At 52.0% G+C, this 21,623-nt stretch overlaps 1 protein-coding gene across 1 annotated transcript in view; it reads left to right on the top strand.

Moving 5' to 3' along the window:
- PAX7 (paired box 7) overlaps positions 1-21,623 on the top strand; it is a 116,211-nt gene that overhangs the window by 55,166 nt on the left and 39,422 nt on the right. Inside the window, exons 7-8 of the mRNA XM_053997398.1 lie at positions 16,477-16,642; positions 17,593-17,786. Of these exons, the coding sequence (XP_053853373.1) occupies positions 16,477-16,642; positions 17,593-17,786 (360 nt within the window). The remainder of the gene's footprint in view (positions 1-16,476; positions 16,643-17,592; positions 17,787-21,623) is intronic.

The raw sequence follows: 21,623 nt of genomic DNA, 5'->3' as shown, positions 1-21,623 counted from the left end.
GGTGCTGTCACCTCCCTGCAGCTTCCTCCTGGGAAATCCTGGATTTCCCTGGAGGCATCGTCCCTCTAGACTTGGCTGTGGAGACTGGAGAAGGAAATCCAGCACAACTTAGGCTGGCCTGGCTTTGATCTCAGCCCAGGGAGTTCAGAAGTGCGGATTTGGTGGCCGTGTAGGATCAGGGATGTTTGGAGCCTGGGAAAGTGGCTCATTAAGGGAATGAAGCCACCCAGGGTTGGAATGTGTGAATTCCCCCGTTTTGTTTTGCATGGTTTTGCCCTAATTGTGTAGGTGGGCACAAGCTGTCAAGCAGGGGATAGAAAATGGATGTTCCTGTGGTAAATAATGGAAAAAAATGGAATTTTGAGGGAGAACAGAGTTTGGGGAACACTGTGGGATGGGCACGAGGGACACTGAGGAGGAAGGGAAGAGTCCCAAAAGGCCAGGGAGAGCACAAACCTTTTCCCAAGGATCTGCGAGAACAGAGGGAGGAAGGACAAGCCAAAAAAAAAAGAAAAAAAATCAATTAATCAATTAATTAATTAACTAAATTTAAAAAGCCTTTTCCCCTTGTCCCAGGCTCCCAATCCCTCCCTGCTCCCAGGCTCTGGGTGAGGAGGCTCCTGCCAGGGCTGTGCAGCAGCTGCTCTCCGAGGCACATTCCTGCTGCCTTTCTCATCCCAGCAGCCTGGCACGGGCAGCTCCTTCCCACCACCTGATTTTCTGCATATCAGCCTCTCGGGATCTGCAAGCATCGCTCAGTCAAGATCTTGTGCAAAAAATAATAAAAAAAAAAATACCCCCACACACAGATAAACCCACATGGGCACATCCAGCAGGGAATCTTCCCCCACCTTGGGGGCTCTCTGCTGTCTTGACTGAGTTTTTAAGCCAAGAGTTGGGTTTGGGGTTAAAAATGGCTCTAAGGCAGCAGGGCCAGCTCAGAGCGGGGGTTCTGGGAGTGTTCACAAGGTTTGGAGGAACAGGACAAGGGGAATGGCTCTGAACTAAAAGAGGGACAGTTCAGGTGGGATATCTGGGAGAAATTCCTCCCTGTGATGCGGTGAGACCCTGGCACAGGGTGCCCAGGGAAGCTGTGGCTGCCCCGGGATCCCTGGAAGTGTCCAGGGCCAGGCTGGACGGGGCTTGGAGCCCTCTGGGATAACAGGAGGTGTCCCTGCCCATGGCAGGGGTGGCACTGGGTGGGCTTTGAGGTTCCTCCAACCCAAACCACCCTGGGACTCATTCCATGATTCATTCCATGATTCATTCCATGATTCATTCCATGGTTCATTCCATGGTTCATTCCATGGTTCATTCCATGGTTCATTCCATCATTCCATGAAGGGCCTCACCAACGTCTGCCCGTCCTCCTCATCCCTGAGCTCCACGTGTGGGGTGGGGGCAGAGGCACGGAGGGGTTTGTGACCCCAAAGAGGGACTGGAGAGCAGCTGCCCCACATCTGGTCCTTGTTCCACTCATCCCCTGGATCACAGCTCAGGGGTGGCTTTCTTCCTGCATCCAATTCCTGCATCCAATTCCTATTCCTAGTCTTATTCCTGTTCCTATTCCTGCATCCAATTCCTGCATCCGATTCCAATTCCTGCATCCAATTCCTGTTCCTATTCCTATTCCTATTCCTATTCCTATTCCTATTCCTATTCCTATTCCCATTCCTGTGCTGGAATCCCCCTTTGACACTCCCTGGACAATTCCAAGGGGATTTATTTTCCATCTCTCTCTGCCCCTCTCTTGGCGAAGGGCAATGTCCCGAGCACTGCTCGCTCTCCCCCATCCCGGGGCTCCCGTTCCCCTTCCCATTCCTGTTCCTGCTCCCATTCCTGTTACCGCTCTTGTTACCATTCCCGCTCCTGTTCCTGTTCCCTTTCTCGCTCCAGTTCCCACTCCTGTTCCTATTCCCGTTCCCACTCCCATTCCCATTCCCATTCCCATTCCCATTCCTATTCCCACTTCCATTCCCATTCCCTCTCCCATTCCCGTTCCCATTCCCGCTCCCGTTCCTGTTCCCGTTCCTGCTCCCATTCCCATTCCCATTCCCATTCCCGTTCCCATTCCCATTCCCGCTCCCATTCCCATTCCCGTTCCCATTCCCATTCCCATTCCCATTCCCGTTCCCGTTCCCATTCCCATTCCCGCTCCCATTCCGTTCCCTTTCCCATTCCCGTTCCCTTTCCCGTTCCTGTTCCCTTTCCCGTTCCTGTTCCCGCTCCCGTTCCTGTTCCCTTTCCCGCAGATCCCGGCAGGCTGAGCGGGGTTCTGGCCGGGTCACGGCGGCCTTTGGGTGTTTGGGATGCACATTCCAGCTCGGGCTTCCGGAGGGATGAGTGATAACGGGTCAATCCCAGGCTGAGCCGAGCCAGGGATGAGCCCGTGTGGATTTCCCTGGGAATTCCGGGGATTCGTCCCTGTCCTGACTCAGGGAATGGCCTGAAGGAATTCTCACCTGTCTGTCCTGAGCTGCCCTTCCCTCCCTCCCAGAAAACAATCCAGGAATGTCCCGGCAATTGGGAATTTACAGGAATTCACTCCGTTCATTTAGCGCGAGCTTTGATTTTGATCTTGGATGTTCCCTGGGATTTTTCACCCGTTCTTGTCATTATCTCACAGATGATGTCAAAGTTTTGATGGGGGGGGGGGGGGGAAGCCTTAAAAGGGATTTTGTGACAACTTTGAAGCTTTTCTGCCTGGCATTCCTGGTGGAGGGACTTTTCCCCAGAACAATCCATTTCCCATAAACAATGGGGAATTTGTTTGTGGGGTGGTTTTCAGCAGGAAAATCCTTTTGCCAGGAGATTCTTCTGTAGGTGTAGAAATGACCTCTGCAAGCAATGTCGGTGTCACAAAAGCCACCGGGGCCAGCAGCCATGGGGCTGGGGAGCTGGAATCAATCCCTGTCCTGGACAACCCCAGTTGTGACTGGTTTTCCCAAAGCTGTTCCGTTTTTAGGGTGGGTTACCAACAACCCTCGCTGCTCATTTCTCTTATTTCACCAGCAGGAAAAGGGAAGTAAACCAAAACTGTCCAAATTTTCCAGTTTGGAAATTTCTCCTCTGGGAGTGTTTTCCACAAATATTCCCTGGTGCAGAGAGAATATTTCCAAATCTTCTCCTTCTTTTCCCGGTGTTGTGGTTGAACCAGGGATTGGAGGCTGTGAAATTTAACATCCAAAAAGTCAGCCAAGATTTCCCCCAGAAAACCCCAAAGGCATCAGCATCACCTGAGGGTGATAAAAAGCCTTGGAGCAATTCTGGGATCTGGGAGCATTCCACAGAAATGTGGATTTTTTTGGGGATATTTCGTTCAGGGCTGCAGCACCTCAGCCCCACAAAAGGAATCCCATGGGTGGCTTCAGTGTCAGTTAATCACTGATGTGGTTATTTTTTGTTGTGAGGTAGGTTAGGAGAAAGGTAAAGCAGGTTTATATTTTTAAATTAATAAATTATAAAATTATTAATTAATTAATTAATAACTTATGAAATAATTTATTAATAAATTAATAGATTGTTTTAAATTAATAAATTAATTATTTAGGAATGAAAAGAAAGAGTAATAAGAATTAGAACGAAAGTTTTAGGATACTTTTTTGTTTCTTTACATTACATTTGCATTTACATTTACCACACCGAGAAATTCCCTTTTCCATGGGAAGGAGCTGCAAGATCCAGTAGAAAATCTTTCCCCACCTGAGCTTCAGGCGAGGAAGAATTGCCTGAATTTGAATTCCAAGCCCCAGCATCTGAGCAGGGAGGGCTGGAGAGGGACTTTGAGCAGGGCCTGGGGTGCGAGGACAGCGGGATGGGAGTGGGGAACGGGAATTCCCCAGAGGAGGGAGGGTCTAGGAAGGATTTTGGGAGGAGGTTCCTGGCTGTGAGCTGGGGAGGCCCTGGAGATCAGCTGGAGATCCCGGGAAGTGGCCAAGGCCAGCTTGGAGCACCCTGGGGTGGTGGGAGGTGTCGAAGTGGGAACGGGGTCGGCGTCAGGGTCTGTAGGGCCAGATTCTTTGGGATGTGTGGGGCAGGGAATGCGTGACCCAGAGGGAGAACTCCACAGCAGAAAGTGCTCCCTGGGGCCTGGTTCCCCTCCTTTGAGGGATGGAGGATCATTTCACTGATCCCAGAGGATCCTCCATCCACAGAACGGGATCCTCTGGGATCAGTAAAACAGGACTTTAGATCAAATCATGGATTTGTTGCCAGGATGGGAACCTTGGAGCTGTTTGTGCTGTCCTTCCTTTTCTTGAGCCCGGGGGAGCCCCTGGTTGAGTCCTTGAGCCCCTGGTGCCCTGCAGGGGTGGGAATGGTTGAGTTTTCCAGAGGCCAAAGCCCTGGAGGAGCCCCAGGCCCTGTTTGTGTTTCTTGGCTGCCCCACTGGGCTGCACCCATTTAGGGCAGCAGGGTCTGTCCCACTGGCCCCAAACCAAACAGGACCTCCCGGGGCTTTCAGGAGCAGAACTCCTACCCCAAAACTTCCTCCCCAGCCAGGGCAGGGACCAAAACCTTTGTGCTCCCCATCCCAAAGCTCCAGTTCCAGCCCAGTAAAGCCCAGTAAGGAGGGTGGCCAAGGCTTCACGGTCCCAGTCTCCCCAGGGACACCGTGAGGTGTGGGGAGCGCTGGACTCCTGGACGGCCAGGATGGATGGAGACGAGAGATCTCTGAAGTCAGGTCTTGGAATATTGTAAAGGGTGTGGGGCCCTGCTCAGAGCTGCCGGCCGCAGCTCGTGGCTGGCCCCAGGGAGAGGGCAGGGAGAGACAGGGAGAGAGAGAGAGGGGTGGCAGGGATGGGAGAGGATGCCAGGAGAGGGTTCCGAAAGAGGGTTCCAAGAGAGGGTTCTGAGAGAGGGTTCCGAGAGAGGGTTCCGAGAGAGGGTTCTGAGAGAGGGTTCTGAGAGAGGGTTCTGAGAGAGGGTTCCAAGAGAGGGTTCCAAGGGAGGGTTCCGAGAGAGGGTTCCGAGAGAGGGTTCTGAGAGAGGGTTCCAAGAGAGGATTCCGAGAGAGGGTTCCAAGAGAGGGTTCCGAGAGAGGGTTCTGAGAGAGCGTCGGGCCCCCGGGCACACCTTATCAGGGCTTCAGAGTGGGCACGGAACGAGACTTGGCCCAATGGGATCACAGACCCCTGATGCTTCAGGGGAGGGCTACAGGTGTGGGATGAGCCGCACACTGCGGGGTGAGGCACAACATTCCCTCTGACCCCTGGACCTGTCTGTAGGTACAGGGCATTGTTTAATTGCCTACAGCTGTGCTGTTGTTTTCCAGTTGTTCAGTGACCAAGGTTTGGAATCTCAAAGCTTGTTCTCATCTCAATCTCGTTTATAGTTTCTGTGTTTTCCGAATCTTTTGCCAGCAATCATATTTATAAGGCTTTCATCTGTTCATCTATTTCATCTATTTCATCTTCTCCAACATGGGGGTTCGTGGGGTCAGCATGGGGAGTGTTGACCACAGTCAGAGCAGGCTTTGCTGGGCCGGGTTTTAACCCTCGAGCCACTGAAGCTTTTCCCGAGAGCTTTTCTTGGCAGAGGAGATCTCGGTGGAGGCGCTGCTAAACCCGGCCTGGCTGAGGCAGGCAGCAGCAGGAAATCTGCCCCTCCTGCACCTCCCGGGGTGCCAGCATCAAAGCTGGCCCCGAAATGTTCCCGTGCAGCTCTTAAAGCATGGAGGTTTGGCTGCCAGGAGAAAAATATTTAGAAAATATATATATATTTTTAAATTATAATATCTATAATTTATATTAAATATAAATTTATATAAATAGAAAGTAATTTAGAAATTATAATTTATACATAATTTATAAATAATTTTATTTATAAAAATATATTTATTATCATCTATTTTTATTATAATTTAAAAATATTTTATAAATATAAAATATTTATAAAATATTGCCTCTTCCTCACAGCACCCAGCTCTTCCTGGTGTTTGGCACCTTCCCCGAGCCCCAGCTCAGACCCAGGGTTAGACAGGGAAGCAAAACACAGGGATGTGTTTAATTATATTTAATATAATTAATAATAATTTATATAAAGTTTACATCTGATTTTACTTTATTTAAAGTTTATATTTGATTTTAGCAGCATCTCCTCTGCCAGTTGAAATCATCCCTGGCAAGGGGGTGATCAGTGTATTTATTTTTTTGTTGTGAGGTAGGATTAGGAGAAAGGTAAAGTAGGTTTAAAATTTTAAAAGGGTATCAAGAAAAAAATTATTAACAGTAATTAAAAGAAAGAGTAATAAGAATTAGAGTAAAATTTTTAGAATACTTTTTTGTTTCTTTACATTACATGATCTGAGCCGTGCTCAGACATAGAGTTAGACTGGGATAATCAGGGAAGCAAAACACAGGGATGGGTTTAAAGTTTATATTTCATTATATTTAATATAAATTATAATAATTTATATAAAGTTTACATTTGATTTTAGCAGTATCTCCTCTGCCAGCTGAAACCACCCCTGGCAAACAGAACTTGTAAAACGTGGAGCTGGAAAACACTGATGGCAAACAGTGGCCAAAAGCTGCTTGTTCCATGGGAATATGATTTTATTGATAATTAGTATTAATTCTGTGTGGAGGGGTAAAGCTGCAGCACTGGGCAGGGCTTGGGGCTGGGAGCTTCAGCCTGGCTTTAGGAACTCTCACGTGGAAGTGGAACCTCTGTCCCATTCCCCCCTGTCCCATTCCCCCAATCCCATTCCCCCAATCCCATTCCCTCTATCCCACTCCCTTCTATCCCATTCCCCCATCCCATTCCCTCTATCCCATTCCCTCTATCCCATTCCCCCATCCCATTCCCTCTATCCCATTCCCTATATCCCATTCCCCCTATCCCATTCCCCCTATTCCATTCCCCTCTATCCCATTCCCTTCTATCCCATTCCCTCTATCCCATTCCCCTCTATCCCACTCCCCAAATCCCATTCCCCCAAATCCCACTCCCCTCTATCCCATTCCCCCCTATCCCATTCTCCCCAATCCCATTCCCCCCCAATCCCACTCCCCTCTATCCCACTTCCCCTTATCCCATTCCCCCACATTCCACTCCCCTCTATCCCATTCCCCTCTATCCCATTCCCCCTTTATCCCATTCCCCCAAATCCCATTCCCCCTATCCCACTCCCCCCCAAACCCATTCCCCTCTATCCCATTTTCCCTCTATCCCATTCCTCCCTATCCCATTCCCCTCTATCCCATTCCCCCCCATCCCATTCCCTTGAGGAATTTTCTCAGGAATGTTGCAACCCTGGAGGAACCAATGTCCCAGTGAAATATTTCCCTGCTCACAAGGGTTTGTTTAACCAAAACCAGGTGGTTTCCCCAAAAAAACCCTACTCACCTGTTCACTGAAATCCTACAAAAAGCTGCCACCTCAGGGAACTGGGATGTGCCGGCAGAAATTCAGGCTGAATTCCCTGGATAATCTCATTTGTGAGGAGCCATTTGTTCTGCTCCACTAACCTGGTTTAAAATGGAATATTTTGTATTTATCTCCACCACATCAGAGGAAAAGGCTCAGCACTGAGCAGGGACAGCAGGAAAAAAACCCCAAAAAGGCCCCAAATCTGTGTGTCCTGCTGGGATTTTTCTCCCTGTTCTCTCTGGAATTCTCTCAGTGGGCTCGGTGATGCTCCCACGTCCCCGGTGTCGCAGGCAGCAGAGGAAATGTCCCCACTGTGGTGTTTGTGGATTTAGGGGATCCCACCTGGAAGGAAGAATATTCCCGCCAGGAGCGGGGAATATTTGGGGTGTGCTGAGGCCTTGACCCAGCAAAATCCCCTTTCTCCAGCTGGGAAGGGTTCTCACCTGACCCTATGGAATATTTAGGATGTCCTGATCCCCTGACCCAGCAAAATCCCCTTTCTCCAGCTGGGAAGGGTTCTCAGTTGACCCTATGGAATATTTAGGATGTCCTGATCCCCTGACCCAGCAAAATTCCCTTTCTCCAGCTGGGAAGGGCTCTCAGCCCACCCTATGGAATATTTAGGGTGTCCTGAGCCTCTGGGCTGGGAGAATCCCATTTTCCCCAGCTGGGAAGGGCTCTCAGCCCACGCTATGGAATATTTGGGGTGTGCTGAGGCCCTGACCCAGGAGAATCCAATTTCTCCACCTGGGAAGGGCCCTCAGCTGATCTTTTGGAATATTTGTGGTGTCCTGATTCCCTGACCCAGCAAAATCCCTTTTCTCCAGCTGGGAAGGGCTCTCAGCCCACCCTATGGAATATTTAGGGTGTCCTGAGCCCCTGGGCTGGGAGAATCCCATTTTCCCCAGCTGGGAAGGGTTCTCACCTGACCCTATGGAATATTTGGGGTGTGCTGAGGCCCTGACCCAGCAAAATCCCCGTTCCCCAGCTGGGAAGAGCCCTCAGCTGACCCCGTGGAACATTCTGGGTGTGCTGAGGCCATAAAGAGCCTTTCCCACCTGGTTGCTGCAGCCCCTGAGCACAAACAGGTGCTGCAGCCCCCTTGGCTTTCCCAGCCCTGTTTCCATTTATTTCCTCATCCACCCCATCCATCTTTCTCCCACATCAAGTCCTGATTAGGCTGAGCAGGAGCACAACAGGCTGGTTTTTTTTTTTTTTTTCCCTCCCACAGGAGGCTCTTTTTGACCTTCCTTTCCTCTCCTTGTCTGACAAATTGTGGGAGCTGACCCAGAGCTGGGATAATTCGCTCCAGCCCCATCCTGGCAGGCAGCTGCTCCAGCAGGGTGTCTCTGTTTGAACAGACAGGTGTCTGCTGAGGAAGGCAGGAGCCTCCCCTGAAATGGGAAATGCAAACCCCCTCCTCTGAATTGTTATCATTTTGAAATTGAGGAGCTCTCAGGCAAAGATATGGGAGCAGGAATAACAGTTCTTTATTCAGGAAGAAAATTTTAAAAAATAAAATAAACAATGCAGTAATGCAAAACAACACTGACAGAGTCAGAACAGGCCCTGACACCCTGTGGGTCAGGGTGGTGGCACAGTCCCATTCCATGGTGGCTCAGCCCTCCTGCAGTGCCAGCTGTGCTTCTGCTGGAGCAGGGATCCTGGACAAGGCTGGAGTTTTCCTCTGAAGCTCCAGGGCTGGTGGAGATGGGCCTGGGCTCCCTCTGGGAATGCAGTGGGGAAGAGCTGCTCCTCTGGGAATGCAGTGGGCAAAGGCTGCTGTGGTGTCCCAAAATCTCAGATTGTATCCAGGTAGGAATGCTTGGCTCCTCCCCCTGGGCAGAGCATCTCCCATGGGATGATGGAATTTTATCCGCCATGCAGGGACACTCACTGGCCATGGACAGAAGATAATTAATAATTAATGGCCCATTAACAGAAGGTATCTTCTGGAGGGAGGATTGGTTTGTGGAAGAGATAAAGAAAAGTGCCCAATGAACAGAAGAGAACTGCCCCAGCTCTGACAGACTGGAATAGAACACACACCCCCATTTCCAGCCTAAGACACAGGGATGAGCTGGGAGCATTCCCAGCTCCCTCTTGCATCCGTGGGAGGCCTGAGGGATATCCACAAAATTCAGGATATTCAGGATATTTAGGATATTCAGAATATCCAGGATATTTAGAATATCCAGGACATTCAGGACATTCAGGATATTCAGGATATTCAGGATATTTAGGATATTCAGAATATCCAGGATATTTAGAATATCCAGGACATTCAGGACATTCAGGATATTCAGGATATTCAGGATATTTAGGATATTCAGAATATCCAGGATATTTAGAATATCCAGGACATTCAGGACATTCAGGATATTCAGGATATTCAGGATATTTAGGATATCCAGGATATTTAGGATATCCAGGATATTTAGGACATTCAGGATATTCAGGATATTCAGGATACTCAGGATATTCAGGATATCCAGGACATTCAGGATATTTAGAATATCCAGGACATTTGGGACATTCAGGATATTTAGGATATTCAGGATATTTAGAATATCCAGGATATTCAGGATATCCAGAACATTCAGGATACTCAGGATATTCAGGATATTTAGGATATTCAGGATATTTAGGACATCCAGGAGCGGGGCTGAGCAAGGTGCAGGACACAAGGACTCCGTGGGTATTTCCTTCCCAGATTTTTCGACCCCCTCTCTGCTCCCCCTCAGCAATGCCAGGTGGTTTTTAGGACACATTTCTTTATTTAAGGCATGATTTTGGAGCTGATCCACGGGGAAAACCCCAAAAGCAGCAGGTACAGCTCTGCCTTTGGGAAGAACCAGCAGCGGCTGATTTTCCTGCTGCAGATCCTTCCCTGTCCCCAAGGGCCGGCCCCAAATTCTGGGTTGGTTCTGTGCTGTCTGGGGAGGGAGTTTGGGGCTGGTTCTGCAGGATTTTGGGGAAGGAATTTTGGGGTTGGCTCTGCAGCAGTTGGGGAAGGGATTTTGGGGTTTCTTCAGCAGGATTTGAGAAGGGATTTTGGGTTTGGTTCTGCAGCATCTGGGGAAAGGAGTTTGTGGTTGGCTCTGCACAATTTGGGAAGGGACTTTGGGGCTGGTTCTGCAGGATTTGAGGAAAGAAGTTTGGGATTGGCCCTGCAAGATTTGGGAAGGGAGTTGGGGGTTGATTCTGCAGCGTCTGAGAAGAGATTTTAGGGTTGGTTCTGCAGGATTTGGGGAGTTTAGGGTTGGTTCTGCAGCATCTGGGGAAAGGAGTTTGGGGCTGGTTCTGCAGGATTTAGGGAAGGGACTTCGGGGTTGGCTCTGCAGGATTTGGGGGAGTTTGGGGTTGGCTCTTCAGGATTTGGGGGAGTTTGGGGTCGGTTCTGCCGCGTCTGGGAAGAGATTTTGGCGTTGACTCTGCAGGGTTTCGGGAAGAGAGTTTGGGGTTGGTTCTGCAAGATTTGGGGGAGTTTGGGGTTGGCTCTGCAGGATTTGGGGGAGTTTGGGGTTGGTTCTGCCGCGTCTGGGAAGAGATTTTGGCGTTGACTCTGCAGGGTTTCGGGAAGAGAGTTTGGGGTTGGTTCTGCAGGATTTAGGGAAGGGACTCTGGGGTTGGCTCTGCAGGATTTGGGGGAGTTTGGGGTTGGTTCTGCAGGATTTGAGGAAAGGAGTTTGGGGTTGGCCCCCAAGGTGTGGGAACCCTTTTTTAAGCCCAGCCTCGGAGAAACCTCCCCAGCAGCTCCCAGCCTTCCTCCTCTCCCTGGTCTCCCTCCTGCAGGGCGGCTGGAGCGGGCCGGGCTCGCCATGCTGTAACAGGATCCCGTGGCAGGGGAATCTTTCGGGGCTGATAAAGCCCGAGCAGGCGGAACCGAAGGCAGGTTCCCTTTGAAGTGCACCTCGCATTACAGCGAGCTGCTCCAGCCTCGGGATTTCAACCACCAATAAAATGATTTATGAGCATAAAAGGCCCCAGCCACCTTTGAGCTGGGGGAAGGGGAGGAATTGCAAACGTCCTTAGCTGCAGAGGCTCTGCTTTTTCTTCTCGGGGTTACAAATGAGGGGCAGAATCGACCTGTTCGGGCCATGAAATGAAAAAATGGAAAAGCGAAAAAGTGAAAAAAATGAAAAAATGGGAAATGAAAAAATGGAAACCTGAAAAATGAAAAATGAAAAATGTAAAATGAAAAATGTAAAATGAAACATGAAAAATGAAAAATGGAAAAATGGAAAAATGGAAAAATGAAAAAATGAAAAAATGAAAAAATGGAAAAATGGAAAAAATGGAAAAATGAAAAATGGAAAAATGGAAAAATGAAAAAATAAAAAAAGGAAAATGAAAAAATGAAAAAAGAAAAAATGAAAAAAAGAAAAAAAGAAAAAAATGGACAAATGAAAAAAACTAAGAATAAAAAAAGTGAGAAAATTATTAGCAATAAATAAAATAATGAAACAATATATTTATAATAATATATTTATAATATAGAATAATATAGTATATAATATAATAATATAGAATATAATAATATATTAAAATAATTGATTACCAATGTGGCACATACTCGTGCAGCCTCCAGCCAGGCTCGGTGGGAAGCTCTGCTTTAGACTCCTGGGAACCTCTTTTGGTGCAGGTGGATTTTTTAGGGTTACCATTCCTCGTCTGTTGTCTCTGACAAACACCAAGATCTCGCTCTGGCTCCGGCACCTTCCGGAGTGCAAGAGGCTCAGTCTCAGCTGGCTGAGTGTGGAAATGGCCCAAAATGTGAAAATCAGAGGGTTCTGCTCAGTTTAACCCCATGCACGCGCTGTGTAAGGACTCAAATTGGCTCATTTCAATCCCAAAAGCAACAGTTTTCCTGGAGTCACGGGAGGAGCGTAATTAGGAGCTGGATTTCCTGGCTGATAATCCTCTCCCTTGGAGTTTATCTTCCCTTTCTTCTCCAGCACTGCACACCAAAAAGGCTCATCCCCAGGGTGGCTCTACCTGGCTGTAAAGGGATGCGGAGGATCCTTTTATCTCCATATAAAACAAAGGAATTGCAGCGGGGCGGAGAGCGGGAGGGGAGGTGCCGCTCTCACACAGGTGGATTTTAATCCTGAACAGATTTAAAGTGTAAATGAGTCAAAAATCCCCTCACACGGGGCATGAAACAGCTCAAATCTGTTCCGAGCTGTGTTCTGATCACGTAACCAGGCCCCAGGGCAGCCAAGTCCTCCTGTCCCACCCAGAACATCTCACTCCACATCTTCCTCCCGAGCGCCTCATCCCAGGTGGATTTGCAGCCTCGGGCTCTTGGTTGGGAAAAGAAAAAGACCTTTCCCACCCTTGGGGAGGTCAGGAATCGCTGGGGTGGCTTTGGCATTCCTGGGGTTCCGTTTCTTTTCTCTCTCCGTGCCTGGGTTTGGATCTTGGCGATGGTTTTGCTTCAAGAGTTGGACTTTGATGTGCTGATCTCTGCACTGGGATCTTGATCTTTTTGGGGTGGGAGCTCTTCCAGCCCCAGTCCTTTCCTCTGCAAAGAAAGGTTTATTCCTCTCCTTTTCCTCTGCAAAGAAAGGTTTATTCCTCTCCTTTTCCTCTGCAAAGAAAGGTTTATTCCTCTCCTTTTCCTCTGCAAAGAAAGGTTTATTCCTCTCTTTTCCTCTGCAAAGAAAGGTTTATTCCTCTTTTTTCCTCTGCAAGGAGGCTCCTTTTCCTCTGCAAAGTTTGTTTCTCTCCTTTTCCCCTTCAAAGAGGTTTCTTTTCTCCTTTTCCTCTGCAAAGACAAGATTTATTTCTCTCTTTTTCCTCTGCAGAGACAGGTTTTATTTCTCTCCTTTTCCTCTGCAGAGACAGGTTTTATTTCTCTCCTTTTCCTCTGCAAAGACAAGGTTTATTCCTCTCCTTTTCCCCTTCAAAGAGGTTTCTTTTTCTTCCTTTCCTCTGCAAAGACAAGGTTTATTTCTGTCCTTAAGCACCAGAAATGCCCAAGCTGTGGGAGTGGAAGGGAGTGATGGGACAGGACGGAGCAGTCCCACAGCCCCAGTTCCAGGCTGGAATTTGCACCCGTGCAGGATGAAAAAGGGGCCGGGGGATGCTCTTTGCATGACCAGGGCACACAGAAGGTTATTTAGGTTATTCCTTTATTCCTTTGTGCTGCTCCCAGAACCTTCCATGGACAGGGCTGGATGAATGCAAAGTGCTCAGGGTCCATTCAGGGCTCTCCCCTCAGCCTTGTCCCAGATTTGGGGGATTTGGGTGCCAGGAGCCGCGGCCCCGCTGGCCCCGGTGGCTCGGAGCTCAGGGGATGTGAGGTGACCCATTTCTGTCACCCTGCTGAGGGCTCTGGGCAAGGGGGGCTCGGTGCCAAGGACCTGCCAGGGCCCCACAAACCTCCCAGACCTCACTGGCACCGGGGCCACGGGGGAGCGGGGGTTTCTGGTGCTCGTGGTGCAAAAACCAGAAAAAAACCAGCGGGAAATGGGGCCTGGCCAGGCCTGGGCCCTGCTGAGCCACCACGGCCCCGGGAGCGGGGCTTGGCCAGACAGACCCCAGAGCACCCCGGGAATGGGGAACCCCAGAGTGACCCCAGAGTGACCCCAGAGTGACCCCAGGAATGGGAAACCCCCATAGTGACCCCAGAGTGACCCCAGAGTGATCCCAGAGCACCCCGGGAATGGGGAACCCCAGAGTGACCCCATAGTGACCCCAGAGTGACCCCAGGAATGGGAAACCCCCATAGTGACCCCAGAGTGACCCCAGAGTGACCCCAGAGTGACCCCAGAGCACCCCGGGAATGGGGAACCCCCAGAGTGACCCCAGAGTGACCCCAGAGTGACCCCAGGAATGGGAAACCCCCATAGTGACCCCATAGTGACCCCAGAGTGACCCCAGAGCACCCCAGGAATGGGGAACCCCCAGAGTGACCTCAGAGTCACCCCAGAGTGACCCCAGAGCACCCCGGGAATGGGGAACAGATCCAGGGAACCCCAGAGCTGCCCCACAGCAACCCCAGAGCACCCCCAGGAATGGGGAATAGATCCAGGGAACCCGAGTGACCCCAGAGCGACCCCACAGCAACACCAGAGCAACCCCAGAGCACCCCAGGAACAGGGAATAGATCCAGGGAACCCCCAGTGACCTCACAGTGACCGCAGAGCAACCCCACAGCAACCCCAGAGCAACCCCAGAGCACCCCAGGAACGGGGAATAGATCCAGGGAACCCCAGAGTGACCCCAGAGCAACACCAGAGTGACCCCACAAACGGAGAGCAGATCCAGGGAACCCCAAAGCGACCCCAGAGCAACCCCAGGAATGGGGAGCAGATCCAGGGACCCCCAGAGCAGCCCCAGAGCAACCCCACAAACGGGGAACAGATCCAGAGAACCCAAGAGCAACTCCAGAACGACCCCACAAACGGGGTTTGATCAAACGGCCCCCACAGCACCCCAGAACCAGGGAACAGAACCAGGAACCCCAAAGCAACCCCGAGGGGAAGCTCAGGGGACCCTTCCCAGCAGGCACGAAGGGGAGGCAGAACCCCCTGACCAAAAATTGCCTTTTCCAGTGGGAAAAACACCCAGGAATGGGGAATCATTGATAGGGAACTCGACAGAAAAGTGCCCACTTTGAGACTGGGGTCCTGTTTGGGGCTTGTGGGACCACGGTTCTGTGGTGTCTGGGAAGGGAGTTTGGGGTTGGTTCTGCAGGATTTGGGAAAGGGATTTTGGGTTTTTTTCAGCAGGATTTGGGGAGGGAGTTTAGGTTTAGTTCTGCAGGATTTGGGGGAGTTTAGGGTTGGTTCTCAGGATTTGGGGAAGGGATTTTGGGATTGGCTCTGAGTGTCTGGGGAAAGGAGTATGGGTTTTTTTCATCAGGATTTGGGGAATGGGGTTCGGGGTTGGTTCTGCACCATTTGGAGAAGGGACTTTGGGGTTGGCTCTGCAGGATTTGGGAAGGGAGTTTGGGGTTGGCCCCCAAGGTGTGGGAACCCTTCTGTAAGCCCAGCCCCTGCTCTGAGGCTGAGCAGCTTGGGAACCTGCTGGAGGGGGGAGTTCCCCCCACTCCTGATTTCTGCTCCCTTTTTTCCCATTGCTGTGAAATTCAATCGTGTTTTGCAGCTCTCGAGGCCTCCCGAAGCCCAGCAGCTGCGTTCTCATCTGGCTTGAAAGCTTATCCTCGTGAAGCCCAAACAGAACCAGGCCTGAGAGCCCTCTGTGGTGACACGGAGCAAAGCCAGCCCGGGAGACAGCTTGGGCAGCCCGTTTTACCCTGCAGAAAGGAGATTTCCCTCGATAAAACACTTGGGAATCTCTTTTTACCCCTCATAAAGGAGATTTCCCCCAGTAAAACACACTGGGGCAGCCCTTTTTACCCTGCAGAAAGGAGTTTTTTTCCAATAAAACACTTGGGAATCTTTTTTTACCCTACAGAAATGTGACAGGCACAGCTCAGGTGTCACCCACGGGGTGTTCTCTGTCCCCCAGGTGTGACAGGCATTGCTCAGGTGTCACCCATGAGGTGTTCTCTGCCCTCCAGGTGTGACAGGCACAGCTCAGGTGTCACCCATGAGGTGTTCTCTGTCCCCCAGGTGTGACAGGCACAGCTCAGGTGTCACCCATGAGGTGTTCTCTGCCCTCCAGGTGTGACAGGCACAGCTCAGGTGTCACCCACGGGGTGTTCTCTGTCCCCCAGGTGTGACAGGCACAGCTCAGGTGTCACCCATGAGGTGTTCTCTGCCCTCCAGGTGTGACAGGCACAGCTCAGGTGTCACCCATGAGGTGTTCTCTGCCCTCCAGGTGTGACAGGCACAGCTCAGGTGTCACCCATGAGGTGTTCTCTGCCCTCCAGGTGTGACAGGCACAGCTCAGGTGTCATCTGCAGGGTGTTTCCAGTCCCTCATGTGTGACAGGCACAGCTCAGGTGTCACCCACGGGGTGTTCTCTGTCCCCCAGGTGTGACAGGCACAGCTCAGGTGTCACCCACGGGGTGTTCTCTGTCCCCCAGGTGTGACAGGCACAGCTCAGGTGTCACCCACGGGGTGTTCTCTGTCCCCCAGGTGTGACAGGCACAGCTCAGGTGTCACCCACGGGGTGTTCTCTGTCCCCCAGGTGTGGTTCAGCAACCGGCGGGCGCGCTGGCGCAAGCAGGCCGGAGCCAACCAGCTGGCAGCCTTCAACCACCTGCTGCCGGGGGGCTTCCCGCCCACGGGCATGCCCGCGCTGCCCCCGTACCAGCTGCCCGACTCCTCGTACCCCAGCACCACCATCTCCCAAGGTGAGCCCTGCTGCCCTTCCCGCCTCCCCTCCCCGCCTGGGCGTGCTGAGGGCTTTGGGGTCCCGTCCCAACCATCCCGGGATTCTCGGCCAGGCCCTCCTGCTCGGCCACTCCCTGCCACAGCGGGGAGGCTCTCGTGGTCTTCGTTTAGTTGGGAGAATTGGGGTTTTTCCTCAAGTCAACGGAAATTCCTCCCTTTTCTCCTCCATCCCACATCCCTTGTGCTGCGTCCTGTGGCTGGAGTTTTGGACACAGAGCACATCCCAAGAAATTGGGGGTTGTGTGGGATTTACCTCATTGTGGGTAAATCTCCATTCCAGTGGAAGGAATATTGTTAATTCCAGCAGCCTCATTTACCCTCATTGTGGGTAAATCCCCGTTCCAGGGTTCAGCAGAGAAAATATTCCAGTGGAAGGAATGTTGTTAATTAGTTAGCTACCTTGTAAATTGGGGGTTGTGTGGGATTTACCTCATTGTGGGTAAATCTCCATTCCAGGGTTCAGCAGCAGGAATATTCCAGTGGAAGGAATATTGTTCATTCCAGCTGCCTTTGGCTTTAACCAAGGAATTCGTGGCTTTTTTTCTGGGGGGGGTGGGGAATGAAGTGAAACCCCAGAGGTTCCCCCTGGCTTCGCCAAGCGTGGAGCTGCCAGGTCCCAGGATGGCCAAGCTGCCATTCCTGGGTGTCCCGGGGGTTTCCTGGGGGTGTCCCAGGTGTGTCCCAGGGGTTTCCTGGGGGTGTCCCAGGTGTGTCCCGGGGGCGTCCCGGGGGTTTCCCGGAGGTTTCCTGGGTGTGTCCTGGGGGTGTCCCAGGGGTTTCCTGGGGGTGTCCTGGGGGTGTCCCGGGGGTGTCCTGGGGGTGTCCCGGGGGTTTCCCAGGGGTTTCCCAGTGGTGTCCCAGGGGTGTCCTGGGGGGATCCCAGCCCGTTGGTGTCCCTGTGTCCCCGCAGACGGCGGCAGCACCGTGCACCGGCCGCAGCCGCTGCCGCCCTCCACCATGCACCAGGGCGGCCTGGCCGCCGCCGCCGACTCCGGCTCTGCCTACGGCGCCCGGCACAGCTTCTCCAGCTACTCCGAGAGCTTCATGAACGCCGCAGCCCCCGCCAACCACATGAACCCCGTCAGCAACGGCCTCTCCCCGCAGGTGGGTGCCCCTTTCCAGCCTTCTCCGGGCTCCGGGAGCGCGGACGCCTCCGGGACGTCGCGGCGAGCTGGCACCGCGGAGCGGCCGCACTGGTTGGGGTTGGGGTTGGGGTTGGGGTTGGGGTTGGGGTTGGGGTTGGGTTGGGTTGGGGTTGTTGTTCTGGTGGTTGTTGTTGTCAGGAATTCCTGCGGGAGAGCAATTCGTTCGTTGGTTAATGAGCAGCAGCTCTGTCCTGAGCCCAGCACTGGTCATTCCCACAGCCGGGTTAGGGTGAGGGGATCCCCAACACCTGGAGCACCCCCAAAAACCATCCTGGAGCAGGGGGGGCCCCTCTGGTGCTGGGTGTGACCCCAAGGACTGCACAGCTGAGGGGGGGCTCCACAGCTCATCCCGGGTGGCTCATTTAGGCACAACCCAGAGCTCGTCCAGGCCTGGCTGGACCATGGAGCTGAGCTCAGAGATGGAGATTTGGGGTTTAATTTGGGGAAACTCGTGCAGACAATCCTGCTGATCCCACACGAGGCATGGCTGAGCTGTGGAGGGGGAAAGGAGTTCCCAAGCTCACCTTTGTTTTCGAGTGGAACTGAAAATGAGCAGCCAGGACTTGTCCTTCTCCTCAGGGACACCAAATCCTGGTTTTTCCACTCCCAGTCCCTCATGGGATATGGAGTTGTGTGAAGGGCAGCAGTTGTTTCAGAGGGATCAGGTTTTTTTAGGATGAGAAACCAAAATAATTTGGAATGAGGAGGAGAAGAGAGGTGGGCACCTGGAATGGAAAAGCTGCAGAGGTTTGGAGAGGAATCCAACCAGCAGGGACACCAGGGGGTGTGGAGGTTGAGGTCCAGCAGCCTGGGGGTGGAAACAAACACGGAGTGTCGCTGCAAAGAGGGAAACTTCACAGCTGCTCTGGAATGGTACAAACCCCCCACGTCTGGCTTGGAAGGGGAAATCCTTAAAATGTGACTGGATGGGAAAATATGAAAATGTTGACTGGCATGGGGTTGGGTGGGAAAATATTGAAATATTGCCTGGCACAGGGCTGGATGGGAAAATACTGAAATGTGACTGGCATGGGGTTGGATGGGAAAATATTAAAATATTGACTGGCATGAGGCTGGATAGTAAACTATTAAAATGTGACTGGCATGGGGCTGGATATTGCTCCAAACAGGGAAATTTGTGGGGGAATGGGCAGATATCCCTCTGACAAGGGATTTCTGAGAGCACTGCGCTCCGGCTCAGAGGATACAGCCTGGGATTCAAAGGCAGGCCTGGGTTAGCTGGGCCAGGGCCCGGGATTAGCTCAGATGATCCCAAGTGCAATTTATCCCCACGGAATAAGGCAGGGATGAGATGCCTGGGATGAGCCCCAGGCGCAGAGAAGGCCATCCTGCAATTTCCATTTCCCTTCATCCCCTCCTGCCCAGTCCTGCGGAATCAGGGGCTCCTTGAAAGGACCAGACCGAGGCTTTTCCTCTGCTTATCCCAATCCCAAATTCCCCTGCCCCCAGGCTCAGGCTGGGGACAGATATCCCTGAGCCCATAAGCCTTTTGTATGGGGAAGAGAGGATCCTTTATCTGGCAGGCCTGAAGAAAAGAGAGCTTTGCACCCCCAGGAAGGGGAGATTCCCATTTTCCCGACGTTTTTAATCATGTGAGGGCCAAGATATCGCTGTGGAAATGCGTCTGTTCCCTTTGTGTGCCGAGAGCCTAACCCAGGTTATTTCCTGACTGCTTTACATTCCCTGATCAAAAATTCCTGCCTTTCCAAGCCCTCTGCTGTTCCTAGTGGAAGGAGATGAGAAATGCTCCCTGCTGGACGAAGAACTCCTGGATTTGTCCTGTTTTAGGGGAGTTTTGGGGGGGTCTCTTTATGGGGTGCTCTGTGTAATTTATGAATTGAGCTGAGCACAGTCCAGCATTCCGGGAAAATCCCGGGAAAATTCCACCCTCAGCTGCCCGAGGTTCCTCTGCAGGGGGAAGGACAGCCAGAGGGAAAGAGGGGGTGCAGGAGCAGGGAGAGAAAGAGGGGTGCAGGAGCGGGGAGAAAGGAGGTTAGAGAGCTCAGGAGGTGGGAAAAAGGGGGTCTGGGAGGTGAGAAAGAAAGAGGGGGTTCAGGAGAGGGGAAAAGGGAGTTCAGGAGAAGGGAAAGAGGGGGTTCAGGAGGTTGGAAAGAGGGAGCTCAGGGGGTGGGAAAGAGGGGATTCAGGGAGGGGGGAAAGAAAGAGGGAGTTCAGGGGATGGGAAATAAAGAGGGGTTTCAGGGGGTGGGAAATAAAGAGGGAGTTCAGGGGATGGGAAATAAAGAGGGGTTTCAGGGGGTGGGAAATAAAGAGGGGGTTCAGGGGGTGGGAAATAAAGAGGGAGTTCAGGGGATGGGAAATAAAGAGGGGGTTCAGGGGATGGGAAATAAAGAGGGGGTTCAGGGGGTGGGAAATAAAGAGGGAGGTCAGGGGATGGGAAAGAAAGAGGGGGTTCAGGGGGTGGGAAAGAGAGGGAGCTCAGGAGGGGGGAAAGAGAGGGTACAGGAGGTTGGAAAGAGGGGGTGCAGGAGGTGGGAAAGATGGAGGGAGCTCGGGGGTGGGAAAGAAGGGATTCAAGAAGTGGGGAAAGAAGGGGTTCAGGTGGAGGAAAAGAGGGAGTTCAGGAGGTTGGAAAGAGGAGGTTCAGGGGTGGGAAAGAAAGAGGGAGCTCAGGAGGGGGAAAAAGGGAGTTCAGGAGGTGGGAAAGAAAGAGGGGGTTCAGGAGAGGGGAAGCAAGGACCTCAGGAACAGCGAAAAAGGGGGTTCAGGAGGGGGGAAAGAAAGAGAGCTCAGGGGATGGGAAAGAAAGAGGGGGTTCAGGGGGTGGAAAAGAGGGAGCTCAGGATGTGGGAAAGAGGGGGTTCAGGAAGGAAGAAAAGAGGGGGTTCAGGGGGCAGGAAAAACCACACTGGGAGCTGAGGGTGATGGTGATTTGTCTCTGGCCGGGTTTCTTGTTCCCCCGTGGCCGCAGCAGCAGCAGGAGGAGATTTCTTGGCACTTCAGACAAGGAGAGGGGGCCGGGAGCTCCCAGCTCTTGCTCCCTATCCGGTTACCCCGGGATTGGGTGTCCCAGCCGGAATCCACGGGCTCTGCTGGCAGCTGGAGTCGGGGAGGAGAAGCACGGCATTCCCATTCCCAGAGAGAAAAAAGGGGATTTGGTGTGGCCACTGTGACATTCCCGTTCCCAAAGAGAAAACGGGGATTGGAGTGGCCACCGTGGTATTCCTGTTCCCAAACAGAAAATGGGAATTCGGGATGGCCACCGTGGTATTCCCGTTCCCAAAGAGAAAACAGGGATTTGGGATGGCCACTGTGACATTCCCATTCCCAAATAGAAAATGGGAATTTGGGATGGCCACCGTGGTGTTCCTGTTCCCAAACAGAAAACGGGAATTTGGGCGTTCCCATTCCCAGACAGGGATTTGGGATGGCCACTGTGGTGTTCCCATTTACCAAACAGAAAACGGGGATTTGGGCGTTCCCATTCCCAGACAGGGATTTGGGATGGCCATCATGGTGTTCCCATTCCCAAAGAGAAAATGGGGATTTGGGTGTTCCCATTCCCAAACAGGGATTTGGGATGGCCATCATGGTGTTCCCATTCCCAAAGAGAAAATGGGGATTTGGGTGTTTCCATTCCTAGACAGGGATTTGGGATGGCCATCATGGTGTTCCCATTCCCAAAGAGAAAATGGGGATTTGGGCGTTCCCATTCCCAGACAGGGATTTGGGATGGCCATCATGGTGTTCCTATTCCCAAAGAGAAAATGGGGATTTGGACGTTCCCATTCCCAGACAGGGATTTGGGATGGCC

Source organism: Vidua macroura, chromosome 23 (genome assembly GCF_024509145.1).
Source record: "Vidua macroura isolate BioBank_ID:100142 chromosome 23, ASM2450914v1, whole genome shotgun sequence".
Lineage (NCBI taxonomy): Eukaryota > Metazoa > Chordata > Aves > Passeriformes > Viduidae > Vidua > Vidua macroura.
Note: the sequence above shows the minus strand (reverse complement) of the source record. Positions and strands in the feature narration are given on the sequence as shown.